Below are 12,673 nucleotides of genomic sequence, written 5' to 3'. Positions count from 1 at the left end.
GTTCAACACATTCTTAAGCATGACATTGTAAAATTGTCTGAAAGCACTTAGTTCCTATGGAAGCATCAAGTGATGTTGATCATTGATGGATATGGTCTGTTGAGATATGTGTCTACTGACACTTCTGCTCCTAGTAAGTTTGTCAAGAATGATTCAGGGCAAGAAGAAGAGAACCCAACTTTTGTGGTATATAGCCAGCAAGCCAAACTCTTGGCATCTTGGTTCCTAACCACTGTGAGTACATAAGTTCTTCCTCATCTCACTGGTCTCACGATAACTCTTGCTATTTGGAGTGCTATCTCACGTCTCTTTGGTACAAGGTCTAGTGCAAAGATATCAGCCCTCAGACATAACCTTCACTCGCAAAGGAAGCATGGCTTAAAATTAAGTGAATATCTGGCAAAAGTTAAGTCTATTTGTGATATGTTAAATGTAGCAGGAAGCTTAGTGACTGGACAAGAACATGTCAGTGTTCTTTTGGCTGGTTTATCCATGGAATTTGAGTCTGTAATCGCTATAGCCTCTCGTGATTCTTTGTCATTGAATATCCTAACTAAGATGCTCCTTGATTGTGAAGCTCGACAGAAGCTTTTCTTGTATGAAAGTGCTTCAGTTAATATGGCAGTTAGTTCTAGTGATAAAGATGAGTTGAAGTCCACTAGTAGTTCTGCACCTCAGTCACAGCAGAATTCAGAAAGATTTCAACAAAGTGAAAATTTCCAAGGAAGAGGTTGTGGTCATTTCAATGGCTCTAATTGACCTCAATGCCAACTGTGTGGAAAGTTTGGCTACACTGTACAGAAGTGTTATCATAGGTTTGACTGAGACTATTCTGGGGTACCTGATTCTACTGCATCGACCACTGAAGGATGGAGACAGTCGCGTGCTTTCTTGGGTGATAAACAACAATATGTTGCTAGCATGCAAACGCATAATCACTTGGTGAATCCTGGTTTTACCCAGACTCATATGTTTCTCTGTCATCCAGGTGTTAACTCAGTCTTTCCTGGTATGCAATCGTTTGGTTCAGTGCCATACTACCAAAATGGTTACTTATTCACTCCTCAGGTTGCGTTTCCAGTATCAATTCCCCATATGAATGTAGCCTTGAGTGATTCATCATTTGGCTCTACACCTCGATGTCATCTTCACCAGCTGCTTTTGTTTCCACAGTACCTTCAGTCAATGCCTCGACCAAACCAACTGATGATGTCTGGTACCCAGATACAGGAGCTACACATCACGTTACCAATGATTTATCTGTCTTTAACTCTGGTACGGTTTACACAGGTAATAATACTCTACTTATGGGAAATAGAGAAGGCATTAAGATGGCACATATAGGACAGTCTTGTTTGTTGAGTAATTCGAAGCCTTTGTTGCTACAAAATATGCTTCATGTGCCAAACATAAAGAAGAATCTTCTATCTGTGTCACAATTCACTCGTGACAATAAGGTTTTTATCGAGTTTCACCCATTTGACTGCTTTGTGAATGACACACAGACCCAGGAGATCCTGTTGAAAGGGAGGCTCACGCATGATGGGTTGTACCAGTTGCTGCCACGCACTGTAAAGGACTCGAGCTGGCAGTTGAACAATGTGTCTAAAATGTCGAGTTCAATAGAATTGTGGCTCAAACGCATCGGCCACTCTTTAATGGCTGTTGTTCGAGCAGTAATGAAGACTTGTAATAGCAGCTTTAGTGAAAATAAGTTGTCTCATGTATGTACGGTATGTTTACAAAGCAAGGCTCATAAATTGTCATTTTGTAATTCCATCACTGGATACAATGAACCTTTTTAATTGATTATTTCAGATGTTTGGGGTCCAGCACCTGTTATTTCTACTGATGGTTATTCGTATTATGTATCATTCTAGACGTGCACAGTAGGCACACTTGGGTCTATCTACTAAAAATAATATGAAGTTATGCAATGCTTCTTAAATTTCTACAAGATGGTAGAGGTTCAGTTTGGCTTCAAAATCAAAGTTGTTCAGACTGATTGAGGAGGAGAGTATCAAGCTCTCAAAGGCTGGTTCCTTGCTAATGGTGTACAACAACGGATTTCTTGCCCAAGTACGTCTGAACAAAATGGGAAAGCCGAAAGAAAACACATGCATGTCGTTGAAATGGGATTAGCACTGCTAGCTGAGGTTGAACTCCCCTTAAATTTCTGGAGTCATGCATTTGTTTCAGCCGTTTATTTAATAAACCTCTTACCAACTGAAGTGTTAGGTGGCAAGTCTCCTTTTGAGGTTCTCTATAAGCAGACTCCTAATTTTTCCATGCTCAGGATTTTTAGGTGTGCATGTTTTCCTCTTCTAAGGCCATTCAACCAACATAAGTTGGATTTCAGGTCCAAACGGTGCACGTTTCTTGGTTATAGTCCTTTATATAAAGGATACAAATGTTTAGATGATAGTGGGAGAGTCTTCATTTCTAGACATGTTGTGTTTGACGAAGGAGTCTTTCCTTATGCTAGTAAGAAAGAAGAAGGTCGGTCAAATTGTGGCACTGTCATCTCAACTAATTTTCTGCTTGTAGTACAATCTTCTGAAGAGTTACACAATGTTCAACCTAGAAGGTGCGTGGAGGTTGTGCCTAATCCAGTACATAGCCATAATCGTGACTCTGACTTATGCCTGGCTGGTTCGTCACATGCAACATACACTGAGGAGAATGTATGTGCAGGTAATAGTTCAGTTGTACCTGCTATGGCTTATGGTGAAGAGATAACCAATGGTGTACATGAGTTATGTGTTCCAGCCGCTTTGAATGATGATAATGATGCTGTTATAAATGAGTCAATTCCCAGTGCTGTCACATGTATAGAATCTCAGGCTGATGTTGAACAATCCAATGTTCATCCCATGGTGACTCGAAGCAAAAATGGGATTTGGAAGCCCAACGTATTCTAGGTGGCTTGCTTAGATAAAGAACCGAGGACCATTCGAGAAGCCATGAGAAGTCTTGAGTAGAGAGCTACTGCTCAAACGGAGTTTGATGTATTGGTGAAGAACAACACCTGGATGCTTGTTCCTCTCCCGAGTGGAAGGAAAGTAGTGAACTGTAAGTGGATTTTCAAAATCAAACGAAATGCTGATGGATCCATAGCAAGGTACAAGGCTCGACTTGTAGCTAAGGGTTTTTTACAACAGCCAGGTATCAATTACCATGAAGTCTTTAGTCCTGTGGTCAAGCCAGCAAGAGTTCGGGTTGTGCTTTCACTTGCACTGGCTAAGGGATGGCAGTTAAGGTAAGTTGATATAAATAACACCTTCCTCAATGGAGTTCTAACTGAGGAGGTATATATGGCACAACCACCTGGCTATGAAGAAGGTGATGGAAGTTTGGTTTGCAAGCTTAACAAAGCCATTTATGGGCTAAAGCAAGCACATCTAGCGTGGTTTGAGAGGCTAAAGGAGCTTTTAGTGACTCAGAATTTTGTGTTAGCAAAATCTGATGCTTCACTGTTTGTTAGGGAAACTACTAACAGCATCATGTATCTACTAGTGTATGTAGATGATATCATCATCACGGGTAGCTGTGAAGAGGAAGTGCAAGGTATGATTGATAGTTTTAACAAGCAGTTTGCACTAAAGGATCTTGGGGTCTTGAGTTTTTCCTCTGGGAAATAAAGTGTGTCGAGAAGCTGATGAGATTATCTTGAGTTAGCAAAAGTATATACGTGATTTGTTGTTTAAAAGTGGGCTGGAAGATGCTAAGGGTCTTCCTACACCAATGGTCACTAATTGCAAGGTGGCGGTTGACATTGGAATACTAGTTGAGGATGCAGCTCATTATAGGAGTACTGTTGGTGCTTTGCAGTACATCGTTATCACGCGACCAGACATTGTCTTTGCTGTGAATAAGGTATGTCGGTTCATGCAAGCACCATGTGATGTTCATCTTCAGGCAGTGAAACGGATACAGAGGTATCTGCAAGCTACTGCTGATTTTGGTCTTCGTTTTTTTACTTCATCACGATTGTCTTTAACAGGCTTTGCTGATGCGGACTGGGGGTCAGATGCAGACAGACGATCGACCTCAGGTTATTATATCTACTTTGGTGAAAATTTGGTTTCCTGGAGCTCTCGTAAACAACAAGTAGTCGCTCGGTCTACGGTAGAGGCTGAGTATCGGAGTGTTACATGTGCTGCTACGGAGATGGTATGGCTTGAATCACTATTGGGTGAGCTGCGGGTGTCCATTCATGGGAAACCTGTCTTGTGGTGTGATAATTCCAGTGCTGTAGCTGTCTGTACAAATCCAATCTTGCATTCCAAGTTCAAACATGTTGAACTTGACCTGTTTTTTGTTAGGGAAATGGTAGCTGCTGGCAAGCTATCGGTTCAAGAGGTACCTGCCTTTGAATAGGTTGCTGATGTTCTAACCAAGCCGTTGTCTGCTCCAACGTTTCTTAAACATAGGCAATGATTGCTTGTCTCATAAATTCAAGGCAAATTTGTGGCTTCAACGGTTGAGAAGTGTGATGAATGAGTTTATGACGTTCTTAGTGGTAGGAGAGTTTGTTGTAGGGAGAATGTTGGTGCATGCTCTTGCATGTATTGCTTGTGTTTAAGGGCCTGAGGAAAGTCAGTTGTAAAGTAGGGGGAATGTTGGTGTATGAGCTAGAGCTGGGTTGGTTTTAACCAATCTTTCACGTGTTAGTTAGGTTGTTGAGTGTTAGTTAAGATGGTTATGAGCAGTTAAGCTTCTTGGGTTGTTCTAGTCAATTGTATAAATACATCCCTTCATAATTGAGAAAGATCATCATGAAATGAATGAAGTTTTCCTTCTTAACTCTTCACTCTTCACTCTTCACTCTTCAATCTTGTTCTCTTTACGATGTTTATCGTTCCTTAGAACGATACTATAACAGGATCAAGGAGGAAGAGGGGGAATTATGGCCTTATGGGTTATTTTGAGGGGGGGCGGATTGTTTTGGGATGATTCGATGGAATTAACTTCCATGGATCTGATTCAAGTTTCTCATTACATGATCAAGGAATCCCAGAGAAAAGAAAAACTAGAATTTTGACTTAGGGAATCTTCTTTTTGAGAATGTGGCTGCTATAAATTTCTCTGATGTTAGAAGAAGAAGAAAGAAGAATGATATTAAAGCAGAACTCGTGTTAACTAATTAATTTGGTTATTGAAGTTCGGGAGTAGTTGCTTTTAATTTAGTTGTTCTTTATTTCTTTTCAGGTAAACTCCAAAGGTCAATGTTAATGGTGGAAAATGCATATGTTGTCAATGAACTGATGAATACTTCATTAATAATTCAGTTTTTTTTGTTTATTAAATAAAATAAATACTAATATTTTGAAGTTCTTTCATTAAATGGAACGAGCATGCATGTTCAATTCATTTATAACCATTAAATCTTTGTTTTTTTATTTCATTTAAACATATATATAATTTAATCAAGTAAATCAAATACAACTTGTAATATTAATATAAATGTTTAATATCAAATGATTAAAATTATTTAAATAAATTTATTTTTATATTTATTTCAAATTAATAAAAGAAAATTAAAGCTCTCCGTGATTAATTGTTTCAATTATTTTAATTTATTATTTTTTAATATAATTAGTGATTTTACTCTTCTTGTATTTACATAAACTCATTTGGGAAAATTCCAAAATACTTACGATTATTCCATTTTCTACCATCTTGACACGTGTCTCTCAAGTTCCATCAATTTCCATCTAACCTATCATTTAGGCAAATCGTAATGTAAAACTTTTAGATTCTTTACAATTTGGTATTTAAGCTTTTATTTTCATTTTTTATTTAATCTTGAGTTGAACCATCATTTAGTCTAATAAATTTAATTAAATTAGATAAATTTTTGTATAGTTCATATGAATATTTTAATCCTCAAAAATATTTGTCAATCATCGAACTCAAAATATTTGGTTCAAAAATTAAAAAATGTTACCGTATATCTATAATCATAAAATCTCACCATGTCTCAAATTGTTTCAATTATACCTAAAGATATTCTTTGGAGAACATAATGTCTAAACCAACACGTTTATCTAATAAATTAAAGGTTACATAAAATATTTAATGTTAATTAATCATGGTACTAGTTTTAACAAGTCTTATTAGAACAACCTTGAATTTATTGTCTATTAAACTCCCCACCTACATAAAATGTAACAAATAAATATGTAACATATACAAAATGTTAGTAGAGTTTTTTTTTAAAAAAAAGAAATTCATTAAGTGATAAAATAAATTGTTATTCTTTTTAGAGATCTTAAGTTGAAACAACTGTATTTACAGGATGTGTTTTATCAATAATTAAAAAAATTATGATAAAATATTATTTTATAATTAACCAAATTGTTGAGAATAAAAGAAATATAAGACAAGATGCTGCATAATAAGACATAATGCAACTCCCATTGCCAGTCTAATCTAATTTGAGAGTTGTATTATACCTACTCATTGACTGGGTAGAAACTACCTGGCCCGAATGACATAACCTAGTCAAGGTGAGAAGTCCCATGATTGGGTGCAGAGATTTAGTTAAAGAACAGAGGGTAAAATACACTTTAGTCACTATATTATTAGTCAGGTTAGAAATAGCTCGCCTAGTTTCAAACACTTTTATAATCAAGTTACTCAATTAAAATTTTATTGCAACCAATTCACTCCAATTAAAATGAAACCGACGTATGGTGAGGTTTGATATAATAACAATTTTAGTTATATATTCTATCAATTTTATTTTAAAATAATTTAATAAACCTAATTGTTCATATTTAAAGAATTAAAAAACTTATCAATTTAATATTTTCCCAAATTACTTATTTTTCATAATTTATCATCATCCCTCCACCTTGTGGCAATATTTGATTCCTTCTTATATTCCACTCTTTTTTCCTTCATTCTCGTTTCTTTCTCCACCTTCCTACTCGTCATTGTCATCATCCTCTCTCTCATCTCTTTCACTACCATTACAACCACCTTTCTTATATTCTCTCCTAAATATTTGTATAAAAATATATTAAATTTAATCTCTCCCGTTAGATCAATCTATTGTTATTTTATTGAAGTATACGTGTTTAAGATTTCGATTTCTGAATTTAATTCTCACACACAATAGTAGAATAGGTTTGTTCCCTAACGGATATGTAATAAGTTGTTAGGGCAGGACTTGTGCACAAGGTTTTGAGAAACAAAAAGGCAGAATAATCTCATCTTTTAGAAATCAAACCAAACTCAAAAGCTATGAGCCTTAAAGCTGCCACTGTTGATCAAAACCGAAACGAACATTACACTCGAATCGGGTTTCTATCATTTGATTTTGGGTATTTCTCTAGGCCTCTAGTAGTTGATCACAGATCAGCAAACACATGATATTGTTTGGAATCCACAAAGGACAAGTTGTTGAGCTGCAGCGCGCTTCCTCTGATACCGAACTTGGTGTCCAAGTACTCGTAAGTCGGACTCGCGAATATCTAACGGCAGGCGGCAGATGAACACATCAGATTCGTGGAACAATGATACAAGTGGTTGATGGTACAAACAAGTAGAACATACTTACGTGCAAACAAATGATGGATTGCAGGAAGGCGGATATGTTGGCAGAGGCCTTAATCCAAAGTGGACCGCTTACACTGTTAAGCAAATATGTGGATGTTTCCGCTCCATAAGCCCAGTAGCCAATAAAGGTAATGGCAAACATCGGTACCACTCCGACGGTGAACTGAAAGTACAAAGCTTTCAGCATGTTCCTCACTGCAGGCTCCCTCACTGTTGCCTTTTGTGAGGAACAATGTATCAGAAGCAGAGAAAAAAAGGGGAAAGAATGCAAGTATGCAACATGGCTACAAATTCAACCTATGTCTTATAGTTGAAGTAACCAGATTTCAATGAATAGGAAACATCGATTTCGACGAATTCTATACGAAATATTCGGAATGAATAAGATTTAAATCTAGGTGCCACCCTATCCCACCCATCTTTCCTTGACTTTCAAGACACATCCTCTAGACCGAAACAGAAACGGATGGATCAGTATGGCTGAGCTGGGACCGATGTCTGTCGAAGCAAACATGAAGTTCTATATATAGAGCCTTGATATAAACACTAATTAATGGTGTTAAAGGAAGAAGTTTAGACGTTTTTATTACCAGCATCGGAGGGATGAACTTGTAATCATTAAGATAGTCTGGCCTACCTGTATTTCTGGTAACATTCCAGTATTGAATGCAAACACAAGATTTGCAGATGCTCCTATAGTTGTAAAAATTCTGCTACTTGATTTCCCATGTATCCTATAATCTCGGGGAGGTGCATTAATTCCTATAACAGCATTGGAATCGTTATTGTCACATAAATGAAGGAAAAAATGAGGACAAAAAGGAGTACATCAGGGTTCCGAATAAAAATCAAGTGAATCTGAATGATATTAACACCAGCCACGTGAATCCAGGGAGCTAACAGCCTTATCGGAAAATCGAGCAAAGTTCCTTCAATGTTGCAGGAGCTAAGCAGTGCGGTTTATTCTACAGACAACAGGCAAGGATCTATTTAGTTTCATGCATATGATGGCTCAAAAACTTCTTAAGGTTTTGACTGCAATGTTCAGATACATAATATAAAGCTCTAAAGTGACAAGCTTCAAGTTCAAGGTAGCTAACGGAAAACACGCGAATGCCTTAACTCTCGGTCGAGCCAATAGTCCCTTTCCTGGCAAGTAACAGCCAACATAGAGGTTCCCACATGGTCAGGCTGACCTAAATAGGGTAAAAGGTTAGCATTGCTTAAACTCTTGGAAAGACCTTATGTTTTTTTCCCGAACATCACGCCAGAAATCATCCGAGGCTTGAACATCGTGAAGCAAGATTGCTCTTTGATTAGGTTTCAATCTACATTAAGGCTCATTCTTTACAAGAAAATACAGAGGGAAATTTTGATTTATTAAGGATTCAATCTGCACTTTCATTTGAGGTTCAATCAGTCTGAGATTATTAAATGAAACTTTTGATAAAAGGAAAACTGAACAGCGCGAATATCATATATTAGAACTTACCGTCTTTAGCTGCAAGCACACATGCCACGATGATATATATCAGGCCAAGAACTGTTGAACATCCCAACCATACTCTTAAAGCTGACAGATGTGGTATCGATATGGCAAACAAAGCACAAGCAAACCCGGTTATCGCAATACAGTAAGGAAGTTTCATGGTGTGCTCGTAATTGAAAACAGCAAAACAAGCCTGCATTACATATTCACATGTTAAAGATTTCAGGACGACTGATATCCATATGAACCTTCATGTAAATTGACAAACCGAGTCCTTATTCATGGAGTGGATAAGCATAGAAAGATGTCAGAAATGCCAAGATCGTGTTCGGGATATTCTGAAACCGTTTGTAACAACTATCTTGAACTCAAAATGTAGATTTGTCAGGGAAAGTAAGGTGTATTTAAACAATCTGGTCTTACCTTTAAAGCAGAACCACCCAGGATGAGAAATCCAATGTTAATCATAAACAGATTAACATATTGCGTTGCCAATGTAATAGTATAGGCTCTCCTACCTGTGTTCATCAAGCATAAAATAAACATGAAGATCTTATACAAAATAAGATTCTGCATTTTCGTATTCGTTTTACTCGAGCCTTGTACCATATATCTGTGCTGCCAGATCTCTGTATCTGATATGCCTCTTTCCTCCATGCTCATGGAGCTTGGCGACAAGAATGTTCGCATTCAACGACACAATAGTGGCTAACATTAAACCGACTATGCCTCCTATCCAGCCGAGAGGAACCATGATTGTCCCGGAATATCCCAAGACAAATACACTGTTGACACCAGTGGTTAAGACAAAACTTGCCTGGAGCCATGAATCTGTAAAAAGAAAATTGGTCTAATGAGCTCAAATGGAAAATGGAACATCATGAGACAGAAAACTCACCCCCAACAGAATGATTCCTTCTTATGTCACTATTTTTGAAATATTCCAATCAGAGTAGAACAATATCACAGAACTACGAAAGTAATTCTTCTATATTTGTTCAGCTTCTTAGAGAAAAAAAAAAAATCAAAAGCCATTGAAGAGCTTAATTCCAACAATAGTAAATCTAATGATTTTGGACATGGCACTGACACTCGAATATACAAACAGAACATGAAAAACAAAGTATCAGTAGGAAAAAAAATGTTTTGCTGTGAAAGAATGCAATACAAATCCCTTGAGACAAAAACAATTATAAAAAAAGATAATATTCTTGTGGCATCAGAATATCAAACAAACCACTCTTCACTTTGCAGCTTGCAGAAAATAAGAAAACACAAGATCCCAGATTTCAAACTACACAAATTTCTCATAACCAAAAAAATAGAATGAAGCAAAACACAAATAGAAAAACCCAGAGTTAAAAAAAAAAAAAGGAAGGATCTTTTACGTAGAAAATGTATAATTTTTATGTACCAGTGCTAACAGCATGGGCAGTTTCAGGAACTTCAACAGTTAACATATAGTCCTCCGCCTCATTTCTGGCTTCAGGTATCATGTTTGTCTCTCTCTTCAACTTCCTCGTGTTCTTCAGATACGTATGGTTTCACAAGGTAGGGACTACTGAATTTATAGCAGCTAAATAAACAACTTTCTTTTGTTAATTATTCAAAATCTGGGGTTTCCATTTTTTAAACAATTTTTTATAATTTCCCAAAGAACCAATGCTCTATAATTGGCGCGTGTCAGAATTGTGTAAGCAACTCCTTCCTTCTAAGCACACATTTCCATATAAACAAGAAGGTTAACGGCAGTTTCTATTCTCACGGAACTTGTAAAAAAACGTAAATTGTTGATTTTTATGTCTTTAAATTTTTCCAAATGATTTGGGGAACTTTCTATTCTCTGGGATCAGAAGTATCACAAAATTCATGCCGTTTTGGTTCATTTATTTGGAGACCAATAATTTTGATAATTGGATACAGCTCACGGAAGAAAATGTGAGTTGATAACATGGAATCTCAACTTTCCTGTTTGTGAGGAGGATGGTTTTCGTTCGCAACACTATGCTCCAACCCAACTCACCTTCTATTCTCACTGCCCCAAAAGGGAAAATATGTCCTTTCCACTTTTTCCCTTCAATCATTTTCGGCGAATTTCTCAAAAAATCACCCTTAAAAACTTTATTTTCCTTTTAGACATTCCTTCGACTTTATTTCCCGATCTAACATCATTTGTAGGAAGGTACGCCCCATGCATCACGCCTTACGTTGATCTGATGACACGTGTGGTAAGGTGCGGCCTATGCACAGCGCCTTATGCTGACATGGTGACACGTTGGGCAAGGTGCGGTGCATGGGTCGCGCCTTCTGCCACGTAGGGGTATAGCGCGGTGCATAGACCGCGCCTTCCTGACAGTCTGACACGTGTCAGGATAGCGCGGTGCATGGGCCGCGCCTTCCATTAATTTCCCAACCACCCGACCGTTCACACCCCATCCCACCCCTATAAATACTTCTATTCTCAATCATTTTCATCATACCAAATCCTCTCAACTTCTCTCAAATCCTCTCAACTTAAGGTATATTTTATTATATTTAATATTTTATTAGTATTTTATTTAATTATTTAATTATTTTAATATTTTATTTAATTAATTTTTTTGTGCAATTATAAAATGGAAAACGGTCTGCTTCGTTTGGATAGAAATCATATATCGAGTCATTATGTAGATACAATAATATTTTTATATTTTAATTTAATTTAAATTATTAGTAATAATTTATTTATTTAATGCATGATTACTAGTTTATAAATTAATTTTTGTAAATATTAATATTTTAGGAGAGCGACCGTATATTAGATCCTTTTATTAGAAACCTTAAGTTAGCGATACCTATCCGTGTCTGGCCTTATTTAGTCGAGGTTGGATCAGGTCACATAGCAAGATATGAAGGTCATTGTAAGATAGAACCAAACCTGATTTCTGCATTAGTGGAGCGGTGGAGGCCGGAGACCCACACATTTCATCTTCCGTGCGGAGAGTGCACGATTACGCTTGAGGATGTTTTTATGCACTTGGGACTTCCGGTGGATGGAGATGTGATTTCAGGGATGGTGCACGGTAACTGGACTACTTTATGCCAGGATTATCTAGGAGGTGTCCCGCGAAATTTTAACGGTGGTCGGATACCGTTAAATTGGTTAGATGCATACTTTGTGCCAGGATTATCTAGTATTTCCAACATGAACTTTCTTTGAAATCTTTGTTATCAGCTCCTCAAGAGTTATGTTTCTCTTGAAGAATATTTTAACATAATGATTTGATACGAAAACAATGCCGGTTTCATCTTCCCAAATTTCTCCATCATAATAAACAATAGTTGAAATTCACGTCATTCTTAGAGTTTGAAAGTGAGACAATCCTATATCTGCAAAAAATAAACCTGAAACAAGCCTAATTAAATAAATAATATATGAATTAAAATATAAGGAAATAAAATTTTTACACAAAAACGTAAATAATTTAAATAATATAATTTTATATTATTACCGTATGGGCAAAAATATTTCGACGTATGCTCTCGCTTTCCAATTTTACAACCACAAAAATTAATTGAAAACAATTAGTATAATATTTTTTTCAAATAATTATATATAATTATAAAAAATATTATAAA

At 36.6% G+C, this 12,673-nt stretch overlaps 1 protein-coding gene across 2 annotated transcripts; it reads right to left on the bottom strand.

Annotated features, from left to right (window-relative positions):
* Nucleotides 1–7,259: 7,259 nt before the first annotated feature.
* Nucleotides 7,260–10,739, bottom strand: LOC120143845 (proline transporter 2-like). 2 transcript variants are annotated; one of them, XR_005517983.1, is made up of 8 exons: nucleotides 10,470–10,739; nucleotides 9,662–9,886; nucleotides 9,479–9,573; nucleotides 9,059–9,248; nucleotides 8,204–8,328; nucleotides 7,978–8,017; nucleotides 7,568–7,783; nucleotides 7,389–7,481 (listed from the first exon to the last, which is right to left on the bottom strand). XR_005517983.1 is itself a non-coding variant. In XM_039158065.1 (7 exons), exons 1-7 carry the CDS (start codon nucleotides 10,549–10,551, stop codon nucleotides 7,359–7,361), a joined length of 1,056 nt encoding a protein of 351 aa, XP_039013996.1. In that variant the 5' UTR covers nucleotides 10,552–10,583; the 3' UTR covers nucleotides 7,260–7,358. The 2 variants fall into 2 exon arrangements, 1 of the variants encoding a protein (XP_039013996.1); XM_039158065.1 differs by lacking the exon at nucleotides 7,978–8,017 and having other exon boundaries at nucleotides 7,260–7,481; nucleotides 10,470–10,583.
* Between the last annotated feature and the right edge of the window lie 1,934 nt (nucleotides 10,740–12,673).

This window comes from Hibiscus syriacus, unplaced genomic scaffold, assembly GCF_006381635.1.
Source record: "Hibiscus syriacus cultivar Baekdansim isolate YM2019G1 unplaced genomic scaffold, ASM638163v2 tig00110864_pilon, whole genome shotgun sequence".
Classification (NCBI taxonomy): domain Eukaryota; kingdom Viridiplantae; phylum Streptophyta; class Magnoliopsida; order Malvales; family Malvaceae; genus Hibiscus; species Hibiscus syriacus.
The sequence above is the reverse complement of the archived record's forward strand: the minus strand, read 5'-3'. Positions and strand labels throughout refer to the sequence as shown.